This window comes from Pipistrellus kuhlii, unplaced genomic scaffold (assembly GCF_014108245.1).
Source record: "Pipistrellus kuhlii isolate mPipKuh1 unplaced genomic scaffold, mPipKuh1.p scaffold_m20_p_17, whole genome shotgun sequence".
Taxonomy (NCBI): domain Eukaryota; kingdom Metazoa; phylum Chordata; class Mammalia; order Chiroptera; family Vespertilionidae; genus Pipistrellus; species Pipistrellus kuhlii.
In genome coordinates this window covers 5,719,016-5,743,052 of record NW_023425482.1, presented here as the reverse complement: position 1 = coordinate 5,743,052, position 24,037 = coordinate 5,719,016, and the positions used below count along the sequence as shown (strand labels likewise).

At 53.1% G+C, this 24,037-nt stretch overlaps 1 protein-coding gene across 1 annotated transcript in view; it reads left to right on the top strand.

Moving 5' to 3' along the window:
- Nucleotides 1-1,689: 1,689 nt before the first annotated feature.
- Nucleotides 1,690-24,037, top strand: part of JPH3 (junctophilin 3) — an 88,512-nt gene continuing 66,164 nt past the window's right edge. Inside the window, exon 1 of the mRNA XM_036440500.2 lies at nucleotides 1,690-2,646. Within this exon, the coding sequence (XP_036296393.1) occupies nucleotides 2,265-2,646 (382 nt within the window). The 5' untranslated portion in view covers nucleotides 1,690-2,264. The remainder of the gene's footprint in view (nucleotides 2,647-24,037) is intronic.

Here is a 24,037-nt window from a genome sequence, read left to right as displayed (position 1 = left end):
ATGCTAGTTCACATCCATTTAGATGGACAAAATGAAACAAATGGAAACCTAATAGGAAGTCTGATAATACCAAGTGCTGGCCAGGAGGCCGCGAACCGGAAGCGCAGGTGCACTGCAGGGTGAGAAGGCAAACCGCCAGGTGTTCTGGAGAGCAACTTCTACTGTATCTAAGATGTGCCCCACTCCACACATCCACCCCAGCCATTCAGAGGAGCGCTGCGGACAGGGCTAGAGGGTGCTTTGAATCTTTGCCAATGCAAATCACAGAGCTAAACTGAAAACTCCCTAAGCGACCTGGGGGGGGGGGGGGGTGGCTAAGGAGGTGCCTGCCCTCCAGGCTGGTGGCACTTTAGGGAGGGGGTTTGGGTGCCCAGGGCAAGACGAGAAGTCAGAGCTTGAACTTTGGGGGTCAGAGGAGGGGCTAGTTTTCCACTGAGGGTCTGTTTACCCAAAAGTGGAGAAGGCTGAGCAGAGCCCCTGGCTAATTGGAGGTTTCAATTTGCGCCCCTTCTAAATCTCAGCCTCCACTGCCTCGTTTGCAATTCCTGGCTCCACGCCATCAGAGACACCTGCCCGCACTCCCATTAGCCCGGACCCCCGCGCAGTCGTCGTCGTCCTCCTCCTCCCAGCGCTGGCTGCAGCGTTTGCCACACGCGCTCCCTCCCGGGAACGCGGGCTCTGCCTGTGGATTTATGGTCCAGGAAATGCACTTTAAATTGGTCCCAGGATACTCAGATCCAGGAATCAGCTACCGTCTCTTGGGGGTGAGGGTGGGGTGGGAGCATGTGTGGAGAGAGACCTAGTAAAGCAGGAGATTGCACTTGACTCCCAAAGCGCGACCACTCCGGAGTTGGGGGGCTACCTGTTGTCTAGGGCGTTGGGGATGGGGGTACCTTACTCCAAGTGTGTGCGTGTGGCAGGACTTTCTTTTCATTTATGGGGAGGGGACATGCTTTCTGAGGCGAGGCCCCCGTACCCCCCATTCTCCCTGCTTCCCACATTTGGAACTAAACTGCTTGTAAGGAAAAGGACTGCTTATTTATCATGGGGAAAACCACCTGTGGTTTGCCAAGAGCTTCTCTAGTCAAGCCAGGGGCAGGCGTTGCAGATAGGAGCCAGGAGGGATAGGCGAGGGACCGAGTTGGGGAGCGGAAACATTCGGGGGGGTCCCCCAGACCGCCCCGGGCCGGCTCGGCTGGGCTTTCCTCGCTGCTCCGGGGAGGGGCAGAAAGCGCTCTGGGTGCTGGGCGCCTTCCCATTACGCAGTTCCTGTCCCTTTAAATCCAAGTGCCGGGAAAGGTGGGTGGGGGCTGGGGTGCCCTGGCTGGACCCCTATTTCCAGGCGGCCCCAGGCAAAGGGGGAGGAAGCCTAGCGGGCCGGAGCGCCGGGTGGGGGATGAGGGCGGGGCTCCAGGGGTCCCCGCCAGCGCCCCTCGCCCTCTGCCACGCCCGGCAGCGCCCCTCCAAGGCCGCGGGCGCGCCGGGGACTGGGGGCCGGGGCGCGGGCGCGCGGGCGGGCGGGGCGCGGGGCGGGGGCGCGCGGGCGGGGTGCGGGCGCGCGCCGCGCCGGCCAGAGCGCGCAGGCCGGGCTCCCAGCGCACGCCGCCGCCGCCGCTGTCCGACCCGCCGCATTGCTGCTGCCGCCGCCGCCGCCGCCGCCGCCGCCCCGGCCCGGCCCGGCCCGGCCCGCGGCACCCAATATGGTGCAGCCGCCCGCGCCGCCGCCCGTGCCGCCGCCCGCGGGCCCCGCCGCCGCCGCCCTCGGGCGCCCGCAGAGCGGCAGCCGCAGGTGGAAGCCTGAGCCCCGAGCCTGAGCCTCCATCCCCGCGCCGGCCTGCGCGGCCAGCCCCGCGGGCTCGCCTCGGAGGGGCCCTGGGAGCTGAGGTGGAGCCGTTTGCACCAGCGCTGCCGCTCCTGCCCCCTCCTTCTCCTCCCCTCCCCTCCCCTCCCCCTCCCTCCTCCCCTCCGGTCCTGTCTCCAGCGGGAGCGCGAGACGCTGGTCAGGCTCCGCGGCGCAGCTCGAAAATGAATAATCGCCCCCGATTGACTTAAAATTCCACCGAAGCTGGCGCCGCGGCCGCCCGCCCGCCGCTCGGGATCTGCTTGCTGTGTGTTTTTTGCTTTCTCCATTCTTCCTTTAAAAAAAAGAAAATAGCAAAACAAAACCAGCCAGCCAACCAAGAACCCGGTTTGTTGATCGCCTTATTTTTTTTTTTTTTTACCCCCCTCCACCGTTTGCGGGATTTGCAAACCGAATTACATGCATGTCCAGTGGGGGTAGGTTTAATTTTGACGATGGAGGGTCCTACTGTGGAGGCTGGGAGGACGGCAAGGCGCACGGCCATGGCGTCTGCACCGGCCCCAAGGGCCAGGGCGAATACACGGGCTCGTGGAGCCACGGCTTCGAGGTGCTGGGCGTCTACACCTGGCCCAGCGGCAACACGTACCAGGGCACCTGGGCGCAGGGCAAGCGCCACGGCATCGGCCTGGAGAGCAAGGGGAAGTGGGTGTACAAGGGCGAGTGGACGCACGGATTTAAGGGGCGCTACGGGGTGCGGGAGTGCACGGGCAACGGGGCCAAGTACGAAGGGACCTGGAGCAACGGGCTGCAGGACGGCTACGGCACTGAGACCTACTCGGATGGAGGTAGGTGCGCCGGGGCGGGCGGGCGGGCGGGCGGGCGGGCTGGGGTTGGGCGGAGGAGGAACCTTCCCTTGCCTCTTGTGTTTATCTCCGGGGAAGTTGAGCTTCTCCCTCCAGTGGGGCCGTGGGCACCTGGGCATTTCTTGGGGTTCTCTGGAGGCCCAGTTGCCCTGGCTACAGGTTGCCCCACTGCTTGGTAAGGGGATAGCACGCCTGTGCCGGCAGAAGGGTGTTGGGGGGCTTTCCAGGAGCAGAGCCAGGCCCTGGAGTTGCGGAGTTGAGCAGAGTGTCTGTGCATCACCCAAGAGCAGGCCAGAAACCTGCGGAAAGGCCAGACTGGGCCTGTGGCCTCCTCTGGGACCCGCGGAGGCTGGCGGAGAGGGGCTGGGAGAGGGCCCCCTCCCCTGGTTGGCAGAGCCCCCTTGGTGAGGGCCTCCCGGAGTCAGGCCCCAGCTTTGCTTCTCGTTTTCCTGCGGTGCCCAAGGGCCTTCCTCAGACCCGATCAACTCAAGCCAATGGAAACGGCGCTATTGGGAGAGCCATAGGCGGGGGACACGAACCCAAACCAGCACAACAAGGCAATAAACTTCTAGGTGGTTGGACCTGGGCTAGCACTGTCGGAGCAGGCTGCTGAAAGGAGGGAGGGAGGAAGGCAGGCCCATCTGTTTAGCGAGAGCCCAGGAATCTCACCGATCGTTGGCTGAATCATTTTCCCAGTGAGTCCAGGGACTGCTCTGTGCCTTCATCCTAAGATGCCACCACATTCAGGGCTGAGGCTGAGCTGGTGCAGGAAGCCAGGGAGCTGCCCACCCGCTGCCCACCTCTGCTGTAAGATGATTTCTGTGCAGGGAGCCTTGGTGGCCTTGCAGCTACCTCCCTCCCCTTGCCCCCAGACACTCCTGTGTCCACTCCTTGGTGCATCTGAAAGGCAGGGAGCATTTACTGTTCCTGGAAGCCAGACCCCAAACCAGCCTGCTCTCCACAGGCAGCCCCTGCCCCCCACCTCCTCCCCACTCTGGAAGCTCGTCTTCAGAAGTGGCAGGCAATTTTTCAGGCTCGGGCAAGGAGTGGGGCACAGCAGTGACTTGTGTGCTTCTGTGGGCATGGAAATCGTGAGTGTATGTGTGGTCTTCTCCCTGCCTCTCGCTGCCTCCCAGTCTCATGAAGCAAGCGCTCAACACCTGCTCCCCGGCCACATCCAGGGGTGACAGAGGGCTGGAGAGTAATTATTATTTTGGCTTATGCAACGGAGAGGCAGGGTTCATTATTCCTCCAAGGGGAGGAGGCGTGGGGGGCAGTTAATTATATAATGCTCCTGCCTGTCACAGCCGTGCCCAGCCCTGGTCCCAGGCGGCCTCTTCGGTGCTGCTGTTGTTGTTTTCACTGATCAGGTTGGAGAGTTCTCTGACCCTGAGGTGTGGGGGCCTGGCCAGCTGACAGACCTGCTGGGTTCCAGGTCCTGTGTGTGTGTGTGTGTGTGTGTGTGTGTGTTGTGTGTACTCACAGTGAGGCCCCGTAGCAGATGTGGGTGGTACAGCAGCCTAGCGCATCCAGCTGGGTACTGTGGGAGCCCAGGGGCAGTTGTCACCTGGAGCCAGGGCTACCAGGCTGCTCTGCAGATCCATCCCTCCAGAGGTGCTCTCAGATGTGCCTGAGCCAGGAGAGTGGCTTCACGGTCCTCTGCAGGGGGCCTCAGGGGGAGGCATGTGGGGGAGAGGAATTAGGAACTCCCCAGGATATCTGGGGGTGAGGTCTAGCACCCAGTGTGCACACCTTCCCTGGATGTCTTTAGTGGCCTGTGAAATTCTGTCCTTCATTCAACAAATACCTACTGAGTGCCTACATGGAGCAGGTGTGCTCTGAACTCTGGGAAAACATCAGTGAACAAAGCAAACAGCGATGTTGCCCTCAGAGAGCTTCCACTTTAGAAGGAAGAGTGGTAATTCCATTGTGATTGCTGGGGGAAGAGAGGGTCTGATTCTGTGGCTGGCCACCAGTTTAGGGTCTGACATGTGGATTTGAGAAACACTTCTTTTATTGAGTTTATGCCCTTGGTCTCTATCCCCCATCCAACCCGCTAAGCAGCGTTCAGCTAAGCAGGGTTCAGCTCCTCGAAGCCCTTCTCCGCTGCATCTTCTTGCTTGAGTATCACGTGATGGAGGGGTTCATGACCATTTTACAGAGGAGGGTAGTAAGGCCCAGGAGCCAGGCCCTCAGCCTTCGGCGGCAGAGTTGAGGGTTTGAACCCTCATCTGTCCTCATCCTACCACCTGTGTGCCAACAGAGGCAGCGTCCCAATGCAGGGCGCCAGGGCCAGCTGCTCCCGTGTGGTTTGTGATGTGGCGCGGCAGAAAATGGAATTGACCCTTCTGGTCTGGGATAACCAAGCCCAGAATCTGGGGCCATTTTGCTGGAACCTGGCCCCACTTCTCATTAGAAAGGAGGTGTGGAGACTGTGTACCTTTGAGCAGTCCATCAAGCGAGCAGAGCCAAAGTGGGGCGTCTTAACCCCACCATTTCAACAGTGGGTTTCTGTGCCTTCCCCCGTGGGTCCGCTGGTGGGCTGTGATGGGTCTCCCTTCTGACCCGGCAGAGCCTTTCATGAATTAATGCTCCCGTCCAACTTTCCCTGTGCCCAGAGGATGGGAATGTTGGGCAGGCATCAGCAGAGCTCCCAAACTCCAGCCCAGCTCCCAGTGCTGACTTGGGAGAACAGTGAACCTCATGAATAATGCACAGACGGCAAACGTATTCTACATTTAGCTGGAATTGGTATGGAATCCGTTTTAACTGGAAACACTTCTGCCAACTCCTCCTCCTCCAGGTTCATCCTCCCCTGAGCGCACGGCAGGTGTTGCTCATTGAAGTGAGCTGAATGCTGGGTGGCTCCACGTAGATGGCGAGGCTGGGGGTGTGGGGTGGCAGGAGAACACGCTGTGGAGCTTACAGCTGTGAGTCCCCAGCTGTCCTTTTGCTCTGTGACCTTGGGCAAGTCATTTCACTTCCCATGTCATGTTGTTTCCATGTCTTCCCATGTTCAAAGGACTGATGACAATACCTGTAAATTAGGTGGGGATTAATTGAAGCGGTATACGCAGGTATACGAGCAAGTATTCATTATTATTTACCACTGTCTTATTATTATAGTTCCCATGCCATGAATGCCACATGTAATGGTTATTTTTAAGAACCAATAGCCAAACATGACAACGATGATATCGAAAAGGACAATACATAGCAATAGTTCACACTCACTGTTGTGTGCAGGGAACACGCGAGTGTTTGGGTGAATGATAGCCCTTGATGTCTGTACCTCTCCGGGACCGTGGGAGGGTTTATTTGCAGGGGTTACCCCTCCAGGATTGTTCCTCCCAGGCCCCACATTGGGACGTGGAGGCTCAGAGAGGGCAGATGAACACGGGGCCACACCCGGATTCACACTCAGGATGGCGCTACAAGAGCCTGGCTTTTTTGTGGAGCACCTCTCTCTAGACTACCTCCTTGTTCTCTCTTCCTCCACACCCATTCTTCTCCTCTGGGCGCAGCAGCCCAGAGCTGTAGGCAAGTGCACTTTCGCAGACGCGTACACCTGGACCCCCACCTCCAGTCCCACCAGGCCCATGGCCTCTTCTCCACTCGCTGGACCCCCGGCGCTAAGCTGCACAGGTAAATATGTCCTCCTGGGTGCCCCGTACCTAGGGTCCCCGGGACCAAAAGTTACCCCCCTGCAAATAAGCCCTCCCACAGCCTGAAAGATATGAGTCATCTCACACACCCGGCCTCTCCTCCTCATACACAGATTCCGTTCACCGGCCCAGATCCCTCCGCCCACACCAATCACACACGCCCACAGTCAAAAATTCGGATCTCCCGGCGCCTGCGCACGCAGGCGCACCACGCACCTGTCACCCAGAGACGTTTTCCATCCTGTCCCCCAAAACACGGCCACGTGCACCCGCCCAGCTTTGTTCTCTGGCCAAGTACTCCACCCCCTGCGATTCCTGCTCCTGAGAAGCAGCCGTCCCAGAGGGAGAGCGCTGGCCTAGAGGAGGGCTCAGATTACAGATGGAGCAGAATATGTCCTTTCCACTTTAAACATACCTTTATGCAGCTCATGCCCATAGGAAGGGAGAAACCCCTCATCCGAACAAAATAAGCAATCTTTGGGCATATTTTTGGTACTTAGCCATAAATATGTGAAAGTAAATTTTTTTTTTATTATTAGTCTTCACCCAAGGATATTTTCCCATTGGTTTTTAGAGAAAGTGGAAAGAAGAGGGAGAGACAGAAACATTGATGTGAGAGAAACACATTGATTGGTTGCCTCCTGCAGGCACCCCAAACAGGGCCAGAAAACCTGCAACCAAAGTATATGCCCCTGACCAGAATCCAGCCTGGGACCCTTCAGTCCTGGGACTGATGCTCTATCCAGTGGGCCACACTGGCCAGGGCAAAAGTAATTTTTTTTTTTAAATCCAAATGCCCAGGTTAGGAGGAAGTGGGCCATCAGAACTCCTTTTGGAAAAAAAAGAAAGAAAGAAAGAAAGAAAGAAATCCAGCACTCACTCAGCTATGGGAGATAAAAGCATCTCCTCAGAAATTCTCTTCCAGCCACTTTGGAGAGGGAGAAGGTGAAACGAAAAGGGAAAAAGCAAATAACTAGTTCTTTGTTGCCAATAATAGCTGAGAAAGAAGTGTTACTGAAGACTCCCTCACCCAGCACAGCCCTGGAGCGATGTGATGGGCTTTATATTAGGAAGCCAAGCGGGCTGGTGAGGAAGTGAGGATCAGCACCCTCCGAAAATAGCCGCTCCACCAAAGTCAGTGAGTAGCCTCCGGCTGCTGCTAACAGTTAACGCAGCTAACCCGACAGAAGGGGGCTGTGGGCCCCTGGCCGGAGAGGGAGACCCCGGGCAAACAAAGGGCGATAGTGGCTATGGAGGGAGAGCCAAGAACCTTGCTGTTTTTCTACAGGACTCCTTTGCTTCCTCCATTTCCCTCAGGCCTCCACTACTCTAAGCATACTAACTACCAACTCTGAGATGGTAATTTTATATCTAAAACTCTATGTCCTTATATGACAAGGCGTTTAGAGTTGTGAGCACCAGAAAAAAGGGTAATGTTTTCATTTTCGACAGTGGTCCTTCCCCTCTTGGATCAGCCACGCCCTGAATTTGTAGTTTTCTGGTTTGTGAGAGAAGCCACATGGTAGATGAAGGTGAACTCTGTGGGGTTCTGGCGTTGCCACAAGCAGGCTCTGTGGTTTAGACCAAGGGGCTGGCTCTCTTGAGTCCACCTGTCTTCATTTAGGAGAGGGATGCTCTTCAGCACCTCGGAGAGCTCCCCCCACACACTGCCTGGGCGGCTGGCTTTGCTCTAATTCTCCAGGCCTCCTCTCCCTGCCAAACCTCCTCCCCCTGCCAGGGACCGCCCGGCTCGGACCCCTCCTGCACACGTGGCTACCAGAAGTCAGCGTGCTCGCGTTCTGTCATGGAGTGGGTTCCTTACTCCAAGAAACACCACCAGTGGGGGTGTTCGCCTATTTTTCACCCCAATCCTGTCAGTCTTTTCTAAAAAAGTTGGGTACCTTTCTGGTGTTTCCTGCTGCACTGCACTCTCCCAGCTGATGAAGGCGGGTTTGGGGCAGGTTCTTTAGTAAGACTTGTAGGAGTCACTCCAAAGTCTGAGGTTGACTTCTGCCTCAGGTTGTATGTGCTGTTTCCATAGAGCGTGCAGGGCTTATAAATGTATAATCAAAAGCAGGCAAAGGAGTGGTCTTGTCAGTAGCAACCAGGGAAAGCTCTTTTACCACTGTTCTCTTTAAATCGACACCAATGGAGCAGGCACATAGACCAACCCTACCCAATCCAGTGGCCACTGGCCACATGTGACTATTTGAATTTAAATTTTAATGAGTTAAAATGAAATGTATACATTTCAGTGCCTCAGTCACAGTGGTCACGTTTTAAGTGCTCAATAGCCACATGTGTATAGTGATGGTACGTATTGGACTATGCGGAGGTAGAGCTTTTCCGTCATCATGGGAAGTCCTCTCGGACAGTGCTGGTGGGGCGCAAGTAAGCTTCCAGGGGCTAAAACAGTGCCAGCATCCAATGGTCACTCAGTAAATGTTTGTGAAATGCATGAACTGGGAAAGGCAGTAGTATTTGATAATTTCATTCACTGTCATCATTTCATATGTCCATCTCATTGCAAGAACTTAGAACTGGATATAGACCAGTAAAGGGGAAATTTAAAACTCTCTTTCAAGTATCACTGTTATAAGTCCTGATCAACTTAGCTTTGTTATTGGCTCTGCCATTGCTCATAAGTCTTTGCTAGTGTTTTACCTGAATACGTTGGATGGTGTTGAATACAGTGAACCATAGAGTGATAATGTTCTAATGCTGCAAAGCAGTCACCACCAGAAGTCGTTCTGGAACACTATTTAACGAGGAGCATTCATTTCAAAGGGCTAGCAAAGGTGAGCAGAGGAGCGGACCCCTGAGTTGAATCTGGAAAGGTGGGTAGGGCAGCTATTGCTCCAATACTGAAGTTGCTGACTTTGAAGAAAGCTTGTCCTCTCTCAGCCTCAGTGTTCTCATCTCTATGATAGAACCATAACACTTTTCCCCTCTCAACATGTGCTACCTCTCACCTTCCCAGGAATGTCACAGGTTTTCATTGGGACCCGGGGAGGGTCCCCTGGCGCTTCTGGAGGTGCTCAAAAGTCAGCGGTCTGTTTGTGCTGCTGTAGGGACACAGGAGTTGGGCAGGGTGTTGTTGGCTTGCCTCTGTCTGTCACCAGGCCAGTACTTTCCAAACCTGCGTGTGTATCAGGATCGCCTAGAGGGCAGGTTCAACAGATTGCCGACCCCACCCCTGAATTTTTGGGCCTGAAGTCTCTTGCCCAGGAATTTACATTCCTTTACAAATTTCAAATTAATGCTGAACATGCTGGTCCAGGCCTCCACCAAGATGGTCCCCTGGGAGACAGTTACAAATGCAGAATCTCAGGCCCTAATGCAGATCTTCAGGGTTAGAATCTGAGTGTTTGGGAGATATCCAGGAGGTTCAAGTGTGGGAAGCACTGCCCTAGCACACGAGCGCCAACCTTGGCTGGGCATGAAGTCATCTGGGCGCTCTGGGAGGGGCTGAAGCCAGGGCTGACTGAGGTGGCCTGCATGCAGCCTGGCATTGGGGTTCTGTAAACTGTCCAGGCTGCTCTGCTGTGCAGCTCAGGCCGAGGGCCTCTCTTCCAAAGCATCCTCAGCTGCATATGGGAATCCCTGGGATGCATCTGGGGTTCCGTCCAACCCCACTCAGCCAGGATCTTGGAGGGTGGCACCAGCCTCCGTATGTGATAAGGACAGGCAGGGCCAAGAGTCGCTGCTCTAGACAGGTTCTCAAACTCTGGGTCATGTGGCTCATGAAACGAATGTGCTTCATTAAGCTGAAAGAGACTAGGAAGCTTCTAAGCACAACACCTCAAATGCAGTAGGAAGAGTACTCTTATGTCTCTGCCTCTGTCGCCATGTGGTCTTCTCCCCTGTGTCTGTGTCTTCTCTTCTTCCTTTCTTATCAGGACACCTGCCATTGGACTTAGGGCCCAGCCAAAACCTAGGTGATCTCAAGTTCTTTAACTTCACTGCATCTGTAAAGACCCTTTTCACAAATAAAGGTCCATCCAGGTATCTGAAGTTGGGATGTACATGTAGCTTGGGGCGGGGTGAGGGGGGGCAGGTCACTCTTCTGCTCGCTGCAGTGTCTCACAGACGTCACTTGACAGTGCTCCAAAGCACATAAGTAAAACCTAGAGTCACAGGGAAGCCAGGGAGAGTCCTTTGAAAGAAAGATGCAGTTTTTAAATGTCTACTTTGTTCTGAGTACTGGGCTGTGCGCTTTACTGTAAATGTTTTCTCTTTTGTTCCTTAAAGCAGTGCTTTGAGATAAGCTGTGTCCTCCCATTTAAGAGACGGGAAGAGTGAGGCTAACCGGGTTATGTGGCTTGATGAGGTCATATGTGAACATTGGGGCTCGACTGGCTCCAGAACTATCTCTAGCACCCAGTGATGGAGCCGTTATTTCAGCCACAGCCTTGCTTTACTGATGGGGAACCTGAGAGGCCCAGAGAGGAGCCCAGTGTCTGAAGTGCAGGAGAGGCCGGGAAAGGTGACGCCATGGTCTTCTTAAACCTGGCCTTCAGTGGGCCTCCACCCAGCAGTTCATAAACGTGTGTGTTCTTCCAGGCCCTTCTGAGAGTGTGACGAAACTGTGGGTCCCTTCCCAGGACACACGCATGTCCTTGCACACAAGCCATGTTTGTGGACACTTATGGGTTTTACAGACTCCCTAGGACTTACCCAATGACCCCAGGATAAGAGCCCTCCAGTCTCCACAGATGCCTATATGTGCAGAGATGGGTCTCATTGAGCACAGGGTGTGGCAGACAGGAGGAAGGCGGAGCCAGCAGAACCCTCCATGTCTGTGGAATCAAAGCAAAGGCCAGGAGGGGGCAGCGGGAGATGCAGGAACTCAGCAATATGTGGTGGCCAGTTTGAATCACCAGCCCCGGCCCCAGGACAGGCTCCCCAGAAGAGAGCTTGAGAGTCTATTGCAGGATCACACACCTGGGCCGTCTGATGCAGGGGCTGCTAAGTACAGGCCTTGAGACACACCTGTGCCCCTCCCAGACTGTCTGTGCCCCAGGGGCAGAATCCCTAGGAAGGATGTGAGGCATTTCTGGGTATAGTGGGTGGTGGTCTGACCACAGGGAGGCCCAGGAGGGCTTTTCAATGGGGAGAGTTTCAGGAACTAAGGGAGGCAGGAGCCCCTCCCAGGAAGATGGCACCCTCATCTTATTTGGAGGCTGGTTGTAAAAGCAAAACCAAGGGGCCATGAGCTGGTACCCCACTGCCAGCTGAAGGACTGTCCAGCTAACTTTTGTACATAACCTTTCTGTGGGCCCGCCCCCGGCCATTTGCTTGTTCACTGTTCAGTTCAGAGGCCTAGCTGCTTGTGGGTAGTTTGGGGTGGTGGAGCAATAGTGGAGTTGCACTTCAGTGAGGATGGCGTGGGGTAATGGGTGGGTTTGCCAGGTGTAGGGCACCCCTCCTCTGGCCTCTGCAATGCTTCTGGGCCCTCCATTATTGCACGTGCTCCTGTGTATTGTAACTAGCGGCTTCTGTGACTAGAAGCTCCTAGAGGGCAGGGACTCAGACTGCAGGGCTGCTCCCTGCAGGGTGGCTCACGGTGCCCTGGCATGGCCACAGAGCCTTCAGAAGGGGAGGAGGGGAGCTCTGGAAGTCACAGTTGGACAATGAATGCTGCATGACATGTCGGTGTAGAGCTGGAGGGTATGTGGGGCATGGGAGAAAGAGCATGAGGGAAGGAGAACAGCATGTGCAAAGGCTCAGAGGCCATACAAGCTTGGCTTGTTTCAGGACCAAAGGAAGAGGCTTGCGGCTGCAGCAGACTGAGGTTGGGGGAGGAGGGTCTGAGCTCAGAGATCTTCCCTGCCTCGGGAGGGACTGTGGATTTTGTCCAGATGTCAGAGAAAGGGCAGCAACACTATCTGGTGTTTGTGGATATGTAATTAACCTTTTTTTATTTTGAGATGATTGTAGATCTGCGTGCCTTGTGAGAAATAATACAGAGAGATCCCCTGTATCTTCCACCAAGCTCCCCCTATTGTAGTCACCTCCTTGACAACCACTAATTTACTGTCTCTCTGGGTTTGCCTCTTCCGGATACTTTGTACAAATGGAATCATATTACATGTGATTTATTTCATTTAACGTAATGTTTTCAATGTTTATCCACGTCACACTTATCAGAACACCATTCCTTTTTAAGACTGAATAATGCTCCATTGTGTGGATGGACCACATTTTATTGATGGACGTTCAGTTTGGGCCCACCTTTGGGCTCTTGTGACTAGTCTGTTAGAAACATTCTTGTGCAAGTTTTCGTGTGGATGTATGTTTTCCGCTCTCTTGGGTAGATAGCTACAAATGGAACTGCTGGGTCACATGTTTCACTTTTTGAGGAGCTGTTTTCCAGGGCGGCAGCACCATTTTACATTCCTGTCAACGGCGTGTTCGAGGATTCCGGTTACTCCACATCCTTCCCAACACCTATCATTGTGTCTTTTTGGTTATGGCCATCGTGGTGGGTGTGGAATGGTATCTCATGATGGTTTTCATTTGCATTTCCCTAATAGCTAATGATGTTAAGCATCTTTTCATCTGATTATTGGCCATTTGTATGTCTTTGGAGAAATGTTTGTTCGGATCCATGCCCACTTTAAAATTGGTTATTTGTATTTTTATTGTTGAGTTGTAAGGTTTTAAATATATACATATATATGTATATATATGTGTGTGTGTGTGTGTGTGTGTTTGTGTGTGTGTATATTTACTTATTAGATCCCACAGTGACTTAGACTCCAGCCTCTACTCCTGACTCTGCGCCCTCCCCCCCCCCCACACACAATGCCTATTTGCATGTGGTCTCCCCTAATGGATGGTGGATTCCCTGAAGTAAACTGTGTGGATGCCTTTCTCTTGCCCATAGAGTACCTCACATGATGCCAGGCACACAATAGGTGCTCAGGAAGTGTCAACTTAATAGAACCTGGACCACTGCCCACTGGAAGGGAGGTCAGGTGACCCTGTCCTCGCTGCAGAGGCTTTGATGGGGGGCATGTATGGTCTCCTTTACCAGCTGGGAGAGAATAGCTGTGGTGTCTGCAGGGAAGTTGGGACCCACAGGGATATTCAATGAGCATCAACTGTGTGCCAGGCAATGAGCTGGCTCCAGGAATAGCAGTGAATAGATAGCCCCAGGGCACTGTGGGGGACATAGCTCCTGAGTTTTGATGCTGATGGGAAGGAGGGCTGAGCTAGGCTAACAGAGACCGGGCTGGCATCTAGGGTGTCTGAGAGAAGCCTCTGGAAGTGACTTTTCCATGGGGACCTGAGGCTGGGGCACCACAGATGCTCCAGGAGAAGCATGAGTAAGTGTCTGGGGGCAGAGGGAGCAAGGCCACCTGGGAGCCAGTGTGATTTTGGCTGCGCCAGAACAGAAGGGGCCACATCTGGGGCCAGACCCTCCTGGGCAGTGGAGGCCGTGGCCTGACCCTTTGGGTCTACACAGAACCAACCTGACTGTTAGGAGAAACAAGACAGGAGATAAACACTGCGGATGAAGGCCCCGGCTCACAGCCTGGCTGGGTATCTCCCTCAGTCCGGCATCCCACAGACAGAGTGGGGACTCGAGCTCCCTGCGTGGAGGCTGAGAGGCAGCATCCACAGTGCGGGGCCCAATTTGGAGGAAGTGTGTGTGTGTGTGTGTGTGTGTGTGTGTGTGTGTATGTGTGTCCTCAAGAGAATGTGGCAGAACTATAGCAGAGGTCAGGGTTTTCTCAGGTGGAGACAGTGACCATGAAGTGTGCACAGGCACCGTGTCCTATCCGCTGGAGACCTGAGCCGGAGGAGGAAAAGCGGCCATGTGCAAGCCAGAGAGGATGTTAGTAAAGAGGCAGCGGGAGGGGGTGAGGGGAGAGACACAGACAGAGACAGATGGAGGGAGAGAGCCAGATGGGAGGGAGGGAGGGACAGAGAGAGACAGGAGAGAGGGAGGAGAAAAGAGGAAGGGAAGGAGAGGTAAGGGGAGGGAAGAAGGGGATGCAGAGACAGGAAGATGGGTGCATGGTGAAGAGAGGGGGGCCGGTAGGGGAGAGGGAGGAGGGAAATGGAGAGGGAGAATGAATTGCTCCTGCTGCAGGGACAGGGCACAGATCATTATCCCTCGCAGCAGCCTCTGCAGCAGGGCGCCCTGTTGCACAGGAGGAGGCATTACCCTCGTGGCCACAGAGTCTCCAATACAGAGCAGGGGCCAGTGGGGGCAGAGTGCCCAGGCCCTTCCTGTGCCCCGCCCTGCCTCCGTTTCCAGTCCTGGGCCTTCCTCTCAGGGCAGTGAAGAGCATTAACTAGAAACTGGGTCCCTGGCATGTGGGAGGTTTCTGGGCAAGCTGGGCAGGGGGTTGCCTGAGTGACTGTGAGCTTGTAGGAATCAGAGGGGTGGGCTGAGCACTGGCGTCAGACCCTTAGTGGTCTCCAGCTGACCATGGGCACCATGACCACCCAGGTGCTGGGGCCCTTGGAGGGCAGCAGAGCACAGATACAGGCCCTCCCTCCAGGGCCTGTCAGCCTGGGAGACCCAGCCTGCTGCCTGTGCAACCAGCACTGACAGGTGCCTGGAAGGAGTGCTCTGCCCCAGCAGTGTGACTGGGATGGGGCCTGGCCAGATTCCCTGAAGGACTGGGGGCTGGGACCTGACAGAGGAACTAGGTGGGATCAGAGGTAGGGGGACCCCAGAAAGGGTCAGGATCTCCAGTCTGTTTACCAGAACCCACCTGTAGAGCCCTCAGTGTTCTCTCTGCTCTGGCCAGCAGCATCCTGGGGCTTGAAGGCACAGTACTGGATGTCCCTTCCCTAAGCTTGGAGTGGCATTATCGGGGCCACAGAGGCGGGTGTGGGCTGTGGGCGCTGTGTGTCCTTGGCCCTCTCCACCCTTGGCTGGCCGCTCTGGTGTCCGGAAGCGTGGGCGTGAGATTCATCCCGAGCTCTCCGGCCCTGCTCGGGCCTAGACAGGCCTGGACGTAACGTTATCCTGGGCTGTTTGCAGTCACCCTCACAGGAGGTGCCATTTCTGTGGGTGGCACCACGGTGGTTTGCTGCCCAGCCACATATCAGGGAGAGGTCAGGAAAAGCTTAATTTCTCTCCACATGGCCCCCCACTGTAACCACCCCAGGCTGGGGGCCCCTGTACCAGCCCTGCTCTTGGGAGCATGCCCTGTGTGAAACTGATGCTACAGCTCTGTGTCCTGTGGGGAGCCCCGAGCCCAGCCTTCTCCTCTGCAGAGGCCACTGGGGTCCGCTGGGAACATTCTAGGGGTTCTCTGTAGAGGTTTGGGGCACAGCTTGGAAATACACCCCAGCTCTGGGGCCCATCGTCCGCTGAGCAACCTTTCTGAGAAACGCTCATCTGTGAGGGCCCCCCAAGGGGCCTGGGCAAGGAGGGGGTTGTGATTAAACAGAGGCTTTTGGCATTTACAGAAAGTTGAGGGTGGACAGGGCAGCTGTGATATCTGTTGTGGGGGGTGGGGGAGGCAGTACCCTCTCCGAGGCGGAGGAAGGCTTGGGGTTGCTTCCTGGCTAGTCTGCCCTAGATCCTGTGGCCTCACCCAGGCACGTTCCTGCCTCCAGTCTGCGTGAGTCTGAGGGCGTCTGAGGGAGCCTTCTCCCCGGAGTCCTCTGCCCTGCCACGTCTCCCCTCTTTCTGTTTCCCCCACCAGCCATTTCAGTGTATGAGCTGGGCATTCATTCACCAGGCCATTGTCCTCCGGGGCTTCGTGTGGGAGTTCAGGTCCCCGCCCCCAGGAGGCACAGATCCTCTCCGAGCCTGGGTGTCTGAGGCTGGGAAAACGAGGATAGTATCTCCATTGTGAGAACCTCCTCATAAAGGGATCTTTCCTCCTGTTCCCCCTTGAAAATGTTTAATCTTTAAAAGATACGGTGAGCCCATAGTTCACGACGTCAGTTAGTGCCAAAGCCAAGACAGTGCCTAGAACAAAACTCAGCAGGACGCTGGCCCCCACCCATCTGCTGTGGCCCTGAGCTACAGCTTCCAACTCTTTCGACTTATCTCCACGTTGCCGCATTTGTGCTCTTCATTCTCACTTTTAGCCATCATCTATTGGCTTCCTACTATGGTAGATGAAGATTTTTTTTAGTCTTTTAGAATACTCTTCCTCTTACCTTCCCTAACCATTCCAGTATTTTGTCACAATTTTTGGTTAACCGTAGTCAATTTTTTCATTATTAAAAGACTAATGTAAGTATTTCTTATTATTGAGCCAAGGAATACACTCTGATTCTGTACACGTTTCATGTGCAACTTTAATTAGTAATTGCCTCATTTTTGCAATCGCAGAGCTTTCTTGAAATTACTGGTTGTTCCTTTCCAAATGCTCAGGAAGATACAATGCAGCTTGACACATGAACCAGATTCTCTACAAATAATATATACATGCATGTATACCTACTTTTTATATGTTTGTACATTTTCATTTATTGCTTTCTAGAAGTCATATCTTTACATATAAAAGTCAAGCAACCAGAATGACCAGAACAACTACACACTGCAGCCTCCAACTGGCCTGATGGGGGTGGGCCTGGCCAGCTAACCTCCCATGGCTCCTCCCCCTGGCCAGGCAGCCCCGATTGCCCCAATTGGACAAGCCGAACCCCACCCATGCATGAATTTGTGCACTGGGCTCTAATACATACATAAGGGGATATGTACATATATGTAGCTCCATTTGCACTAACCCCTCTTCTTCCTGGAAATTTTCTGTGTTGGACCTTCCCTGTGTCTTCCTCCTTCTTGGTTTACTCCGTCATTTTCGGTGGAGTACATCCTGTAGTAACTTTCTGAGAAAGGATGCATGGAAGATACAGTTTTGTGGCTTGATAACTTGATTGGTAAATTGATTGTGTGTAGAATTCTAGATTAATAATTATTTTTGTTCAGAATTTGGTGGTGGGGATGGGGCAATTCCACCCACTTCTTTCTAGGTTTTGGTGTTGCTGTTGAGAAGTCTCTTGCCGTTCTGATGCTTGGTCCTTCACGTGCAGTCTGTTTTTCTTTTTCTCCGGAAGCATTTGGGATCTTTGCTCATTGGAGTTCTGAAATTTCATAATGCCATGTCTCAGGATGAGTCATTTTCTTGCTCATGCCAGGTGACTGAGCCCCTTCAGCCTGGACACTCATATCCTGCAATTCTGGAGCACTTTCCTGTTTTGTACCTTTGGTGGTTTTCCTTCCTTGATCTCTGGAACTCCTATTACAGTCAAACCTCGGTTCTTGAACATCTTGCACTTGAACAATTTGGTTTTCAACCCTTTCACGCTGATACCTGTCTCTCAGGCAACAAAGGGGAGAAAGTGCAAGTAGGAGTCAGTTTACCACTAAACCTCATGTTAACATCTTGGGTAATTGTGCTGTGAATAGTTTCTTTTTTTTTCTTCTTTTTTTACTTTTATTGCTGTTATTGAGTTTTCATTTTTACTATACATTTCATGTCCTTTTTGTTTTTAAAGTGTTTATAGATTAAGTAGTACATTAGACATGCATTGTATACAAGCAAAGTTAAAACAGGGAATCATTTGTGGGTCTGGAACAGATAAATTCAATTTACATTGTTTCTAATGGCAAAAAAATGATTTGGTTTTCAAGCAGCCTTCCGGAACGAATTAAGATCAAGAACCAAGGTTCCACTAGATTTGGGGCCTCTGGGTGACTCTGATCTCACTATTTCTTACTCCTTTGCTCACTTCTTTGTTCCAGTTTATTGAAAGATTTTTGTTGAACTTAGCTTCCAACTCATTGACCAAAATTGTTATTTTAGCCATCATGGTTTTAATTTCCAGGAGCTCTTTCTCTTTCTCCCGTGTTTCCTTTCTTACTTCATTTGATTCTCATTTTGTGGATGCAGTATTTGATTTGAAGGTATAATTGCTGGCTTCTCTGATGTCTTCTTCCACACTTTGCATTTTCCATGATTCACACAAACTCTTTTCCCATTTATTTGTATGTTTTGGGTTTGTCTTCTCTGTTGGAGGCTTTCTCCAAATGTCTGATGACCCTTGGCTGTTCATTTACCAAAGAGCTGGAAGTTCTGTATGTGGATGCCTTCACTGCTGGCCTGGTTCAGTCTTCAGAGGACCCTCCTCTCGTGCCAGGTGTAGTAATGTCAGCCGAATTGGCCGGGGAAGTAGGCAGGGTCTCAGTTCAGAATGACTTCCCTTTAATAGTCCTGTGTCTGGTCCATGCCTCCCCCCCCCCCTCCCCCCTCCTCTCTGCTGGTGTCCCCCCCCGGGCATGCTCTTCAGATTCTATTTCTCCAGAAACTTTTCTCCTGTGTCCTAGAGGTGGGGAGAAGGCTCTCTTTTAAAATATATATGTTCTTGGCAACATGACTTTTCATTCTTTCTCTTAGTTCGTCCTCCTAACTTTTACTTTGTGCTTACATAGGCGGAGAGTTCTGTAAGAGTTTCCAGGGCTGTCACAGCAGAAAATCACTCTGGGGTCTTAACTAACACCTGCTGTCTCACAGTTCTGGAGCGGGGGAGGCCAAAGCGAGGTGCCGGCAGAGTTGGGCTCTGCTGCGGCCTCTCTCCTTGTCTCCTTGGCTTGCAGGTGGCTCTCCTCTCACTGCCTCTTCACGGGGTTGTCCCTCTGTGCACGTGCCCCTGTGTCACTTCCTCTTAGAGGGACATCAGTCCTCTTGAAGCATGGCCCACCCTAATGGTCTCTCTCTTTCTCTCTTTTTCTTTTCTAAAAATCCTCATCCAAGGATATTTTTTTTCCATGGTTTTTCAGAGAGAGTGGAAGGGAAGGAGGGGGAGAGATAAAGAGAATGATTGATGTGAGAGAGGCACATTGATTGGTTGCCTCTTGCATGTGCCCCAACCAGGTCCAGGGACCAAACCTGCAACCCAGGTACATGCCCTTGACAGGGAATCCAACCTGCAACCCCTCCGTGCATGGGCCGGCAATCTAACCACTTGGCAACACCGGCCAGAGCCCTGGTGGTCGCTCTTTAAAATTGTGATAAAATACACATAACATAAAATTTATTATCTTAACTGATTTATTTGTTTATGTAAATCCTCACCCAAGGATATTTTTTCCATTGGTTTTTAAAGAAAACGGAAATGACTAAGGCAGGGGAAGTGGAGTGGGGGGGGGGAAGAGAAGAGAGAGAAACATTGATGTGAGAGAGACACATTGATTGGTTGCCTCCCATAGGAGCCGCAACCACTACTGATCACACCAGCCAGGGCTTACCTGTTTTAAATACATTCAGAGTGTTGTGCAGCCATCACCCAACCACTTCCAGAAAGCTTTTCATCTGGTAAAAATGAAACTCTGAACCCATTAAATAATAATTCCCCGTCGCCCTTCCCCCAGCCCCTGGCACCATCTTCCTACTCGCTGTACTGATCTAAGTACCTCATGTAAGTGGAATCATACGGTAATTGTCTTTTTGTATCTGGCTTATTTTCTTAGTATAACGTTCTCACGATTGATTTGTGTTGCAGTGTGTGACAGGATTTCTTCCACTTGAAGGCTGAGAAATAGTCCATTGTGTGGATGGACACATTTGCTTTATCCATTTGTCCTTCCATGGACACTTGGGTTGCTTGCACTTCTTGGCTGTTGTGAATAGTGAGTGTGCAAATGTCTCTTTGAGACCCAGCTTTCATTTTTTTTTTTTGCGGGAGGGTGGTGGTGGTATATGTCCAGAAGTGGAATTGCTGGATCATATGGCAATTCTGTGTTTAATTTCTTGAGGAACTGCCAGACGTTTCCACGGTGGGTGAGCTATGTTATGTGCCCACCAGCAGTGCACATGGGTTCCTGCTTCCCCACATCCGGTTTTTGTTTGGTGATAGCAGCCATTACAGCGGGTGTAAGGTGGTACTCGGTGTGATTTTGATTTGCATTTCCCTCATGATCAGTGATGGTGAGCATCTTTTCATGTGCTCACTGCCTAACAACCTAATTTTATCTTAATCATTTCTTTAAAGACTACATCTCTAAAGGTGGGTACAGTCTACTTGGGGGGACATATTTCATCCCATAACAAATTCCACTAGCTATAACTCTTCAGAGCCCGCTAAAACAGATTTTTAAAAGTGATACTTTCCGGTGTTGGTGATGATGTGGGGAAAATAATCACTCTTATGTGGTCTTTTCTAAGGGCAATTTATAAAAAAAACAAAAACCTTCTTTAAAATCTTCCTTTTGGCCGAAACCGGTTTGGCTCAGTGGTAGAGCCTCAGTCTACAGACTGAAAGTTTGGGTTCGATTCCAGTCAAGGGCATGTACATTGGTTGTAGGCACATCCCTGGTGGGAGGTGTGTAGGAGGCAGCTGGTCGATGTTTCTCTCTCATCGACGTTTCTAGCTCTCTATCTCCCTTCCTCTCTGTAAGAAAAAAAAAAAATCTTCCTTTTGATCAAGCAGTTTCATTCTAGGAATTTATCCAAGGATATAACTTAACATTATGTACAAAGATTCACTATAAAAAATGAGAACTACTTAAGTATTCGCAGGACAGGGTTGGCTTGTAATGTGTAGGACTGTAGCACGTTCACATGTTGTACTAGTTGCAACCATTATTAATGATGTAGAAAAGGCAGCGGTAAGTCCAGGATACAGTGTAAACTAAGGAAGGTTCCAGAACAGTGGACACCACCTGTGCCGTGATGCTGCTCCCCTGAGTGGGGTGGCCTTGAACTAGTTGCTTCACCTCCTGATATTCCTTTTCCACATCCCTAACGCCCAGGATGCCCTGCTGAGAAGTCACTGGGAGCTGTGACAGTGACAGGCCCCCTGGTCATCCCTGCCATCCCCCTTCATTAGGTCAGAGTCGGGGCCTGGGGACATGTATGCCTCTCCCGCTCTCTTTTTAAAAGCATATAAACACAACAGGTGGCTTTCATCTTATCTTCAGGGACCTTTGGGAAGCAGTAGCTTCCCCCTGGTCACTTCAGAGTCCTGCTGGCCTGGTGATTTGGGGGTGGCCCTTGCCCGGGGAAGTTGCTGTGGAGGTCTTTCTCACTGAGGACAAAGTTTACTCTGACATTTGTGCTCACAGACAGGGGGGTGTGGGGGGAGAGTGGAAAACCACTTCCTGGTTGAACTGTGAAGCAAAAGGAGGACTGAAGTACTACTTGGTACATCTTCATCCTGGTCAAACGGCCCTCTGCCCACCGTTGGGATGGATGAGACAGGAAGGCAGGACAAAGGGCATTGGCTCAGCTGTGACAAAGGGGGCCTGGAGCTTTGTAAATGCCGCCTGTTGCCCGCAGGGGGATGCCCTTATACATGGGGTTCTCCTGGCCAAGTCTCACATGCACCAAGGGCTGGGGCTGCAAGGGTCAGAGCCCATTTCATCTGGCCGGGCATCTTCAGGCCACTCTGGAGGCCAGCACATAGTGGGACTGCATTTTCCATGAGGCTGGTTCTCTGGGCCTGTGGTGAAGGCTCCAGAACTTCAGCTGATGGGTAGGGCTGCAGAGGAGGAAAATAATGTGTGAGACGGCACAGGCCCGAGGCAGGTGCGGGTACCTTGGCTACTGCTGACTCCCACACTACCCAGTATGCCGGGGCTGGGGTTGAGGCCAGATCTCAGCTAGCCAGGCCGTGGTCTGGCCCAGGGCTCTGGTTTTCAGATTTAGAACCAAACAACACTGGTGCCCACACAAGCCACGCGCTGCTGTGCCAGGTGCTGGAGCGGAACTCAGAGTGGGGTCCCCGGAGCACAGCATCGCCTTGCCCGGATGCTCATTAGGAATGCAGATGCTTGAGTGCACCATCCCGTGGGGTCGGAAACTCGGGTTTAATGTGCCTGGTGGGGGTGGGGGTTGGGGGATGCTGGTGCTTTTCCAGTGTGGGATCCACTGGTGGTCTTGCCTTGTCTCTCTTCCCCGCCGTCTAGATCATTCCAGTTGGCATTTGACAGGCGAGGTTTAGGGAGGTTTATTTCCTTATCCAAGTCCACTCAGATCTTCTGTCCAGGTCTTGCTGGTGTTCTGGGCGGTAGGGAGCTCCCTCCTACCCTCCTCAATGAGAGAGAGAAGACAGCATGAGAGGAGGCCCCCAGAGGGCCGACCTAGATGCCCCAGGAGCCTTCCTCAGGCGGGATCGACTGCTGCAGCTGTCTCCTTGCTGAGCTGGCCTGCACTCTCCCTCTTGCTCTTTGCCTCCCTTGCTGTGGAGCCATGAGGCTGGCTGCCCAGGCCAATCCCAGCAGAGCTCATCTGGAGAGTGTTTTGTATAACTAAATCTATTTTCTTATTGACGTCAGTTATGAAATCAGAGATATGTTCCCACGGGGGGCAGAAATGCAAAGACAACAAGGCTGCAGACTGGGCAGGCAGGCCTGGCCGCCCCTCACGCCCAGCACCTTTGTGTGCGTGCTACATAAGGATTTGGACCTGCGTGTGGCACAGGGGTCACCTCCATCATGCAGGAGGATAAGCCTAAGTCCCCAGAGCTCCAGCACCTCTGGGTGGACCGCCCGGCAGGACCCTTTGGCCACAGGAGCTTGTTTTAAAGCCCAAGGCCCTGGCTCTGCCCTCAAGAGCCCCTAGAACTTGATCAGCTCCTCTTTGTCTCATTTTGAGAATTTTAAATTATGTATACACTGGAGGCCCGATGCATAAAATTCGTGCAGGAGTAGGCCTGCCAGCACCGGCTTCCCTCTGGCACCCAGGACCCCGGCTCCTCTCACAGCAGCCCCAGCTTTGTCTGGAAGGCTGTCCATTCTGCTTTTGCTCTTTAACTTTCACTCCATCCTTATCGGTAAGTCCCGCCTCCTTTGCAGGGAAGCAGCGGTGTGGGGGCAGGGTGGTTGGTCTCCTTCCTTTGCAGGAGATCCTCGGTGTGGGAGGGGCTGCCTCCTTAGCACCCGAGTCTCAGCAAAACCCAGGTGTCGCCTTGGGAGGTTCCCGTGGGGTGGCCATATTCAGCAAAATAACCTATGGGGTGCTAGCTAAATTTGCTTTCAGATCATCTGCCCGATCTTCCCTCGTATAGCTATGTCCCATGCAGTGTCCCCTAGCAAAGTGTTTGTTGTTCACGTGAAATGCAGATTTAACTGGCAGCGCCACCCCCAGCTCACAAGCAGAAGGGGCAGTAAGGCAGGAATGAGCCTTGGAGGTGAGAGTCCTTGCAATGGCAGCCCGTTGCCAGCTCCAGGGGCTGCAGAAAGGCCACTGTCCAGGCAGCCGTCTGGCCTTGTGAAGGGCCAGCTTCCCGCAGGCCACCTCCCACCCAGGCAGGGGAGAGGCCACCGGCCGCAGAGCCTGCCTTGTAACCGTGGACCGAGGCAAGCCTTGGAGTCTCCGCCCAGCATGAGCCATGCTGGGATGCTGAGTGACACAGCCAGCCACTACCTTGGTCTGGCCCTCCATGACTGTCCTCTGCTGCCAGCCAGCCGGCTGATCCTGGGGTGGTGGTGCAGAGAGTGCTGTGGGCATGGAGGCGCACTGCCTCCTTGGGGAGAAGGTGTGCTCTGCCCAGCACGGGCCATGCCGCCTGAGGAGGAGGAGGGCAGAGAGTGCCCCGAGTCGGGGGTAGCTTCCAGTGTTGATGGCCATCGGTCTATTCCCTACCTTAGCTGCCTCCCTGTGCCCCAACCCCACCATTGGGGGTTCAGAAGTCTAACCCCCTCACCTCAGGGTGGGATGGATTCCATTCAGTCCCTTACGTCATCAGGCTGAGGCGGGTGTCCAGCTGAGACCACCCCCTCTTGG